Source organism: Pangasianodon hypophthalmus, chromosome 6, assembly GCF_027358585.1.
Source record: "Pangasianodon hypophthalmus isolate fPanHyp1 chromosome 6, fPanHyp1.pri, whole genome shotgun sequence".
Lineage (NCBI taxonomy): Eukaryota > Metazoa > Chordata > Actinopteri > Siluriformes > Pangasiidae > Pangasianodon > Pangasianodon hypophthalmus.
Window position 1 is genome coordinate 13,264,935 of NC_069715.1, and position 10,868 is coordinate 13,275,802.

The 10,868-nt window shown below is 40.2% G+C and overlaps 1 protein-coding gene across 1 annotated transcript; it reads left to right on the forward strand.

The window, feature by feature from the left end:
• The first annotated feature begins 348 nt into the window (after positions 1 to 348).
• On the forward strand, positions 349 to 6,889 carry cbln1 (cerebellin 1 precursor). Its single transcript, XM_026926980.3, has 3 exons — positions 349 to 1,002; positions 1,446 to 1,565; positions 5,138 to 6,889. The coding sequence occupies exons 1-3, from the start codon at positions 751 to 753 to the stop codon at positions 5,333 to 5,335; spliced, it is 570 nt and encodes a 189-aa protein (XP_026782781.1). The 5' UTR covers positions 349 to 750; the 3' UTR covers positions 5,336 to 6,889.
• Positions 6,890 to 10,868: the final 3,979 nt, after the last annotated feature.

Sequence of the window (10,868 nt, forward strand, 5' to 3'; positions counted from 1 at the left end):
GGATGAAATTTTGCGCATTTTCTACGCATGGCACGCAAGTGTCCAACTGAACGGAAAAAAAAAGTTCTTGCGCGTTCTTGGAGTCATTGATAAAAACTACCTCCATAATCCATTAGAACGCAGCACACAAAGGTAAATGACCTCTTGTTCGCGCGTCATGGCCCACATTTTTTTAAAGGAACTGACCAACGACTGCTTCCTCTCTCCAGAATCTCAAGCACCCGCAAACCCACCTGTACGATTCTTCTTCAGAAGGGGCGGTGCTTTGCCGGACGTCACGGGCTGTAGAGGCGGTCCACGCGCCGCGATTGGCAGCGCAGAGACGCGCTCGTGGGCCGGTGCGGAGCCGCGCGCAGGGGCGGGGGCGAGGGGCGCGTGCTCACCAGCCTTTGTGTATCACTTCCAATATCTCACGCGTCAATAATTGAGCGCGCGAGCAGACGGAGCCCCGCGCTATGTGCTCAGCCGCGCGCCGACTAGACGAGGGCCTCGCTGCGTTCACCACCGTCTCGAGACGAGTGCACGGGAAAAATACCAAGGAGAAGAGGATCTAGAAAGAGAAAAATTGTCCCAAATCCCAGGCAGTTAAAAAAATAAAAATAATAAATAAAACCCCCCAAAAATTGATTTGGACATCCACACCTGGAGAGCGCTGCATTTTCAGAGCGGGGGAAAAGGCTGGAGCTGGCTGTGACTTTGTGAGCGAGCTGAAGAGAAGTGGTGAGGAGACTGCAGGCTGAAGTTACAGTAATGCTGGCGTTTGTGCTGTGCGCGCTGGCGTTAGGTTGCCTCGCGAGCGCGCAGAACGAGACGGAGCCCATCGTGCTGGAGGGAAAATGTCTGGTCGTGTGCGACTCGAACCCAACTTCTGACCCCACCGGCACAGCGCTCGGGATTTCCGTGCGCTCCGGAAGCGCCAAAGTCGCATTCTCCGCTGTCAGGAACACCAACCACGAGCCGTCAGAGATGAGCAATCGGACAATGGTCATCTACTTTGATCAGGTAAGTTTATTAAATATGAATCACAAAGCCGGGGGAATGAAAGAGGGACTGTTTTAATGCATGGTGCTGCTGAGAAGCTGCTGTGCTGTTCCTCTGAAGGAGCTGCTCTCAGGTGTGACACTGGTATATTTTCACTCAGTGTGTCCACTCATAATAAAATCGATTTTTAAAAAAAATAATAATAATACATAAATACCGAGTGTGCAGATATGGATTGGACGCGCGTGCTGTTTGATTCAGTCTGATCGAGCTGATAATTCTATCCGGATTTCATTTAAATCACACCGACGCAAAACCCGAAAGTTGTTCCTAACTTTCACATTTAGTTGTATTGTAACAGAATTAAACCAGACTTCAGATGTGCAAGGCTTCGATTAGCGCATGGCTGCACTCTTTATTCTCTGCGAGACTCTTTATTCTCTGCGCTGCGTTTTCTCCTCCAGGTTCTCGTCAACGTCGGGAGAAGTTTCGACGAAGAGAGAAGTAATTTCTTCGCCCCACGAAAAGGGATTTACAGTTTTAATTTCCACGTCGTGAAGGTTTATAACCGTCAAACTATCCAGGTCAGTGGTTTTCTTTGTGCGCATCTGTCGCATCTGTTTGCGCGCGTGTGTGTGCGCGCGTGAGTGCGCGCGTGTGTGTGTGTGTGTGTAGTTCTGACTGATGTGATGGAGAGGTTGATAAGTATCAGTGTTCATTATGAAACTATTTAGAGGGACTGTTACAGCACTACAGCCGTCTTCTTATTAAACTGAGCCATGGCTTTAAGCACATAAGCGGAGCATTACGCACATGCACTAATGGCTTCTGCACGGTGTGTGTGTGCGTGTGTGTGTGTGTGTGTGCATGCATGTCCCATGTGGAGTCATTTAGGATATGTTAAGATCAGCAAAGTTACCGTAAAATATCAAGAGCATGTAGTGTAGTGACAATAAATTACTTTCACATACTTAAAAAAAAAAATAATAATGATAACAGAAGTGACTTTTCTCTCATTAAACCATTTCAAGAAATATTGAATCCACTCTGTTCTTTTAAATTAATCAGACTGACAGCGCTGTGATGTAGAACAATGACTAATTCAGACTCATCGTGATGTTTTGCAGTCACGTTGCATTATTGAGCTCTGAATACTAGTGAAATGAGCTCAAGGGCAAAAAAAAAAAAAAAAAAAAAAAAACGCGCACAACGCGAACAAGGGCCAAATCACACCTTTTGTGAAGCGAGAAATAAAAACAAGCAAATTATTTCAAAATTCACCCACCAGATCTAACACACAGTGCGCAGTAGAAATAATTGTGAGCTGAAATAAAAGCAGTTGATTTGGATTTAAAGAAGAAAGTTTCTTTCGAAGGTCCAATGAAAAACATTGCTACTCTAAACCTCAGCAATAGCTCTTCAATCCTATACATGTATTTATTCATAATGCATCTATTAGACCAGATGCCTGGTCTTAGTGTTTTATTCAGTTTTTTTCCCATTGGTGATCAAAACTGTGAAACATAGGCCAAGATAAGATAAGATAAGATAATCCTTTACTCGTCCCCCAATGGGGAAATTTGCATTGTTGCAGCAGCAGATATAAAGATATAAAAAATAAAAAATATATATAAGTATAAAAATATAAAAGAGATACACCAAGAATACACAAAAACACAAACACACAACAGTATTAAAGTGACCCTGCATTATTGCACTGTTCCCATGAGATGGGGGGTTACCAAAGATTTATTGTCCTATAACTACATATGAATGCAGAACATAGTACTCATGGCAATACATATTTTATATTTGGGATTTACATTTATTTATCCTTGGCTGAATGGTTGAATTATGCATATACATAAAACCATTTATTAATCAAACACACTCTGAGAAAAGAGGGTCTTAGACTGTACATTTCCATGTTGCTGGACTGGTACCCTTATCTTTTGTACCTTTATTAAAAATGTACCTTTCACCTGGAAATGTGGAATTTAAAGTGTCTTTTAAAAAGATAAGAAGATAATTTTCTTTTAGATAAAAGATCTTTTTTAATGTACACCATATCCACATTTCCAGGTGAAAGATAGATATTAAAGGCACAAAGTGTGTTTGCTCGAGGCTATCACTCCAGTGACAAGGGATTTTTACAGCTTAGTATGCTTTTTTTTCAGGAGAGTGTATCAATAAGCATATCCATTTAATGAGCCATATTTATTAATATGGGCTAACTGAAGCATAGTAACCACAGTGACCACTAAGCTTTTAAGTTAGTCAGTGGTTAAGAGCTCTCCTGTCATCCATGCACAGTGAACTAGAACATTTCTACAATGTACAAATCTGATTACATGGATTGCCTATAAATAATTTACAGCAGGCCTTTTAAACTCGAGCGTATGATCTTTTTTGTATTTAGTTTTCCCCGACAAGCGCTCACCGGCTTTAAAACCAGGACGAGCTAATAAAAGAGATTTGTATGCATGTTATATACTCTTTAAAGTGTGTTATCAGACCCTGCAGTCACTTTGAACACCACTGTGCCTTTTACCTTCTAAATAGTTACTGACAATTAAAGGACTCTTTTTGGAAGTGTGTGAAACCAGCTAACTAAAATCTCTAATGCTGTTAACAATTTCTGTATTATCATAAGTTTAATACTCCAAATGCATAAGTAACTAAACATTCTGATAACAGTCTTGTAATAACATATAACATAGAAATACAAATTTCTTTACATTTCAAAATGTAAGCTTTTTGGTTCATTCTGAATGAAAGTGGCTGAAAAGATGCAAATCCCAGAATACATGTTTTTTATGCAAAGAGTTATTGACTTCATATGTTCTACTCTTGGGTTGAGAGAATACTTCTATAATAGCATCATGCTGTTGTAAAAGGGTTATTTCTTCATCACGCACACTATTCACCTGAAGAAGCCTGTACAAGGCCATCTGGACTGCAAATATACCTGGTCACAATATAAATAGCGTTGATATTTTGTGTAGTTTACCAGATTAATTTGATCTATGATAGATTATAGATGGAGATCATCCATAGAATTAGGTTTAAAAAATCTTGAATCATTAAGAATGGACCTCCGTGCCTAAGAAATGTTTAATGCAGATAAACTCTTTAAATCTCTAAATGGAATTTGAGTGGACCTTAACCACTCAATGTGACTATGGCCCTGTAAAGAAATCTCCAACCCTGTAAATGGAGATATACTGTCAAACAACATGTTCCTTTTCACACCCAGTGTCAGTCATTATGCCTGTCTGGGAAAGAGGAAGAAAAGCACTGAGGATGATTGGGTGAGTGGGTGATGGTGTAGGCCCCTGTCACCATGCTGCTTTTATCCAGACCAGAACTGTGTGTCAGAATCTGTCTGTTCTGTTAAATGCTGAATTAGTCTAAGGGTGATGACCCAATCAGTAGACTTCTATCCGTAGTCCCTCTCCTAATTGGGTGCTTTAGCGTTAATAAAGTGACTCGAATGGACCTGACATCATGCTCCAACCGCTTCTCCATTTGCTCTGCCATGTAATTGCTGCTGATGGGAACAATCGACTGCATGTCTTTTTGCCAGCAGGGATTACATTGACTCTTCCATACATGTCTTTCAACTCTGCTACTGAAGTACAATACACTCTGTCACAGTTAGGTCATGACTATTATATATTAATAGCTCTACTGTATGATTGTGAGAAAAGACATTTGACATGTTTTTTTATAAACATGGAACTGTGGTCCCTGAGCAAGTATCTTGTTATTTTACTCCACTACAGAGCACAGTTACAAACAAAACCCTCAGTTCTCTCCCTATGAGTCCATAAAAGCATCAATACACTTTAAAGCACACTCAGTGAATTATAGCTTCTAATGCTGGGACATTCACTGGCTTTTAAAAAGTGCATGAATGACAGTTACTGAACAGAGAGATGAAAGAAAATCAGTCCACCTCAAAATTTCATGTTTGGCCTAGAACACCGCAGGTACATTGCATCAAGTTGGAATGTTGTGTAGATTTACTTTATGGTAGGTTATATATGGAGAGACAGAAAGCTTGTTTTTTTGGGAAAGAAGATAAACTGAGAATTAGAAGGGAAAAAAAAGAAAGTTGTAAGTGCCTTGCTTATAACCTGTGTCCTTGTTGCAGGTGAGCCTCATGCACAATGGGTGGCCTGTGATCTCAGCCTTTGCTGGAGACCAGGACGTGACACGCGAGGCTGCCAGTAATGGTGTTCTGATCCAAATGGAGAAAGGCGATCGCGCCTACCTCAAGCTGGAGCGGGGCAACCTGATGGGCGGCTGGAAGTACTCCACCTTCTCTGGCTTCCTGGTCTTCCCTCTGTAGAAGAGGGGCTCGCTACATAGGGACTATTGCTCTTCAGCTCACCAGCTTGTGGGACTGTGGCGATAGAGTGAGAGTGAGAGATGATGAGGGGGAGAAGGTGTGTGTGTGACAAAGATATATATAGGTATAAAGAAGGAATTTTAAAAGAGAATTAGTGTGGCTAGTTCTTTGACATGCTCGCTCCGCTGCTTGCCTACAGCTCTGGACAGCCAAAACTTTTTTATTTTATTATTATGATTACAATAATTAACAATTAACAATAAAACTATAGAGGCTATTGCCTTTCTCCTCACTTAACTTTTCATCTGCTATAAGGAATGTCTATCATCAGACATTTAAGGAATGTCTGTCATAAAACTCAATGCACAAAATCATCCAGCCCCATTAACTCACATTGGCAATTTCTTAAACTTAATCCTCACCTGCATAAATTTCTCGTGTCTTTCTCTCCATACAATATCTCAAATGGCAATCTCAGTTGTTCAAACATAAATCTCTAATGCTGTTCCCTTCAGTCTTAATGGGCACTTTTGTTCTTTTCGGCTCTGCTATTCTCCTCAAAACAGGAGGGCACATTCGGTTATGCCTGGAGAGTATCCGAACTCCTCAAAGAGACTCTTACTGTATACTGGATATATACAGATATACAAAATCCTTCAAATTTCTATATGATATACTCTATGACTATCTGAATCTGATTAATCTGTATTTCCGTATTTCAGTGTTAATAATAGTGGTTTTGTGTGTGTGAGTGTGTGTATGTGTGTGTGTGTGTGTGTGTGCGTGTGTGCGCGTGTGTGTGTGTGTCATAATGCTGCAGCCAAGCTACCAATGCTTCTTGTTTTTGTTTCAGAAATGTGGCTACACTTAAGCTATATCAGAAGTACTATAAAGTAATTTTATTATTATTGACTGTAAGATATGTGTGAATATTAAGAAACCCTTCCTTTTACTCATCAAACAGTTGATTTAATTATTGTTTTTTATTTGCTTTGATCCAATAAAACTTAAATGGTCATTTTTATTTTTCCTAATCTGATTCTCAGTCTCAAAATGTGATTCAGTTGTTACTCTAAACACTTAATGAGCTTGTTACTCACACTAAGATGTGTGTGTGTATACAGTCAAATGAGACAGTGACACTCTGTTGTTCTCTGTTAGGGGTGGCTTTCTCTATTCCCAGTGATACAAAGCTTCTCTGGTTGTTGTCTTTCTCTCTCTCTCCTGCTCACTCACTCTCTCATTCTGTCTCTGTCTTTTTCTGTCGAGCAGGTGATAGAGAGTTTTACTCCTCTCACTCCTCTCTCTCTCTCTGTCTCTCTCTCTCTCTCTCTGCTGCGCTCAAGACATTAATGAGCTCCTAGGGGGAAATTTGTGTTTGCATAATAACTGTTTACCCAAAAAATCAACTTGTGTTAATCTATTTGTGTGTCTTCTTTTTTTCTACTCTTTCTTGTCGTCTCCCATTACCCCTATTTTTCCTTGTCAGTTTCAGCATTTCAAGCCTTGAGGCATTTTTTTTTAAATAAATGCTGGTGAGAATGCTCAAATTCATCCTATTTCTGAATCACATGGTTTGAATTACTGTAACATTTTTGCCACTGAGCTCATTGATCATTGGTCTCTCTATCTTACTTTCTAATGATCCACACTGTTTGGTCAATCGTGTGGCTAAAGATGTCATTGTGCCCTGGAGAACACTGGCAATGCACTTAGTCAGAAGTTAAGCAACATGGAAAGGAAAACCGTGGAATAAGGACTAGCACAGAGCTTCCTCAATGACCTAAAGATGCCTCTATCATTAATAGCACATCCCTGCAATGGCTGAGACGTCACATCTGATCCAGGCTGTCATTGCTTTGCTGGACACACACAAATCCCTGCATTGAAGCAACGTGTTAGTGGCATACACTGGAAGTAGGAGGGTATCTGATCTGCGCTGTCTATATTGGCCTGGGTCTCGGTGGCGCGCTCCTACTGAGAGGCCCTCATTAGAACCCAGCCATCCATCTGAGGAACAAATCAGATCATGAGTCGATGGGCCAGCAAGGCATGAAAACAGAGAGAGACAGCAACAGGGAAGAACGGGCTTTCAGTTTTTTTTCAGCTCGCTGACAGAGCTGATGGAGCACTAGGGCAGATAATGGCTCTGTATGAGTCTGATATGCTCCAGATACGCTGGGGTACTGCCTCCCTTTAACACTGAACTGCATTTCTTACATGCCAGTGTATTTAGGATTTCTCTAACTTCTAAGGGCAAAGACTGCAATTGGACCCTTTGTTGAGTGAACCAAAGAAAATCTTGATGTATGTTGAGCTGGTATAACACAAATTTGGTTATTGGTTTGTCAGTGCGATGGGTTTTTAAACTCAGTTAGATAAATCATTTACATTTGTCAACAGGCCTATCATATTAGAGCAAGTTATTAAGTGGGGTAACCTTAAGGTCACAGGAGATACACGGCAAATATTGTGCATTTTGGCATGTACCAGGTGTGTCTTTTGGGCCTGAGCCCAGTCTGTTGACTGCAATCTGACATGAAATCAGTCTCTTCAGCTCAGCCAGCGACCTTGGCAAGCTTCTGGTGCAATGGAGGTGAGCGAGGGGCCCCTAAAGTAATGGTGTAAAAACAGCCATATGGCATCACTCCTGGAGGCAGGATCTGATTTAAGATTGATAGAGCAGTGAGAGAGAGAGGGAGAGGGAGAGGAAGAAGGAGAGAGAGCAGATGCAGAGATGTAGTTAACATTAAATTGTCTATAAAGACTACTTCTTTTGTAGTTCTTTTCCAGGTTATGCCTTATACATGTGGATTTGTGTCAGTCATATCTGATTTGGTACACATCCAGAAAACAAGTAGTAGTAGATTAAGGTCTATGCACCAAGAATTTTTTTCAGTATATTCTTCTTTTCTTTTTAAACCGCTGGATTGAATTATTCTGCTGCAAGAGTGATCTGAAGTGTGTGATTTCTGATGCATTCACATCCCTTCAGCTGCATCCAAAGTCTCATACTTCTACATTAAACACTATGCCAAAATAGTACTCCAGAGAGAGGTGTCCAAATCCATATTATTCATCAAACAGTGGACAAAAATTAGCTGGATGTCATACTACTTCTTCTGTCAAAATCTGAAGTGTGAAAACTCAGTCCCAGTGTGCACTGGTGTGCCTTCTGAGGTGCCCTGTTTTGATGCGTCTGAAGCGGTTTTCAGCAGAATATGCCTGCAGAATACTCTGTATTGTAAACTTATGAGAATGCATACAGGTGTAACATATACAGACAGGTGACAAATGGAAAAAAAATGGTGTTATGCTGTGTGAGGCATTTTTCTGGCACGGCTTGGGTCCACTTGTCCCCTTAGAAAAAAGATTCACTGTAAATCAATACAAAGTTATTCTGAATGATCACCTTTATCTTATGATGAAACATTTCTATTCTGATGGGATTGGTCTCTTTAAGGATGACTACACCCAATCCACAGGGCACAAGTGGAGGTGAATGGTTTGATGAGTATAAAAGTCATATGCTATGCCCTTCACAGTCGCCAGATATCAAGCCAATTGAACACCTATGAGAGCTTGGGCTCCAGTACCATTCTGAAATGGGATCTCCACCACCATTATGAAAACATCAGTTGAGGGAATATATTCTGGGGAGACTGGTGTTCAGGTCTCCAGTATAGCTCCAGAGACTTGCAGAATTTGTGCCAAAGTGAACTGATGCTGATCTGGTATCTCATGATGACCCCATGGACACTTTGATTTGGTTTTTCCCTTAGTTTTTTAGTTTTTAGTTTAGTATATGTTAACAAATTACAGACATGAACTTCTAACTACTATTTCAATGAAATGTGTATATAATACTTTATTTTGAATGCAGTATAAAAGTTTCAACATATATTTTATATATAGGGAGTAGAGAACCATTTGGGATTCAGGCATCGATTATCCTTCATCCCTCAGGTGAACAAATAAGGGTTCTATGTAGGACCCTACAACAGTGTGTTTCCTTATTAGAAATCATTCCATGTAGAATCCCTTTAGAAAGCAACTACCCGTTAACTATCCAAAGAACCTTTGAGGAACCCCTTTTTAAGAGTATAAGCCTGATCCATGTATCTGGCACATGAGATTTTTCAAATGAAAAGCCCTGCCATCAGTCTGTGCAGCTACAGTAGTGTTTTACTGTACTATCAATAGAGGTGTAAAAATGGGTAGAATATCTAACTCATAATATCTAACTCTTGTACAACATCTAACTCATGACTGCCACGAAAAGCTTCTCAACATTCTCTGAAATAGTTTAGACTGTTTAAAATCCCTGGATTTTAACCAAAGGCTGCATGGTGGTGTAGTGGATAGCGTTGACGCCTCACAGCTCCAGGGTCCCTAGTTGGATCCTTAGCTTCGGTTCCTGTCTGTGTGAAGTTCTGCATGTTCCTGTGTCCATATGTGTTTCCTCCCACCTCCCAAACATGTTGGTAGGTGGATTGGGTATGATAAATTGCCCCTATGTATGAATGAATTTGTGAATGTGTGTGCATCATATACTGTGATAGACTGGCATCCCATTTGGGTTTATTCCCACCTCAAACCCAGTTCCCAGGATAGGCTCCAGATCCACCATGGCCTGATCAAGATAAAGTGGATCCTGGAGATGAATGAATGAATGAATGAATATTTTTTTTTACCAGATGCTCACTTGGACCATTGTCACTATTTTCTTCATATGTTAACAAGTGAATTATCTGACACACCTTTTGGTAGTATTATTACTCAAAGTCAGCTAAGCTGTCACACTGACATGGTAATTCTAGCTGTGTCACACAAAAAAGGCATTTTTATTGGTTTGTGTAGAGAGTGTCTCCACAGGAGTCTATCAATTATTCCTGGGGGAAATAAGATGTTGAGCCAAATGTTTACCTTTTACCAAAATGTCTGAGCTCAACACTGTAAGGCAGCAAAAATCAAAGGGATCAATGCTGTTTCATTACATCATTATGAAGCCAAAGGCCTCCCCTTGTCACTATATCCAATCCTCTATGGACTGTCCAAGTCAGGAGTGATATTTCCTTGCCAGGCGGCATATTCAGGGTTTCAGTTATGTTTTAAAAATGTTCATCTTCTGTGCTGAAGATGGTTATGCAGAAAATAAACATTATCCATATTTACAGTGAGACATGCACAAGATGAATCTTGACAGTTTAATAAAATAATACCATGTGTGTATATAAAATGATTCATATTTTTCAAGTCTGAGAAGCAACATTAGGAGAGAATTGGACTGATAAATGGAGAGCAGTTGAAAGTAGAGTCCCACATTACCCCACTGGATTAAATCATTCTGCAAATTAATCTACACCCCATAAACAGGACTGTCTTACTAAGAGAGCAGCTGAAAGAGAAAGCAACTTTAATCATGTTGGTAATGAATTTATGCATGCTTCATTTAGCTACACCATGTTTGAATCTTTTTGCAGTCACTTAGCAGGTTAATGTATTATTATTATTATTATTATTATTATTATTA

Bases quoted from the DNA above. Each gene is read 5' to 3' on its own strand.
- cbln1 (XM_026926980.3), top strand. From the start codon at position 751: ATGCTGGCGTTTGTGCTGTGCGCGCTGGCGTTAGGTTGCCTCGCGAGC. The intron at 1,003-1,445 runs GTAAGTTTATTA...TTTCTCCTCCAG, and splicing joins TGGTCATCTACTTTGATCAG to GTTCTCGTCAACGTCGGGAG. The intron at 1,566-5,137 runs GTCAGTGGTTTT...TCCTTGTTGCAG, and splicing joins ATAACCGTCAAACTATCCAG to GTGAGCCTCATGCACAATGG.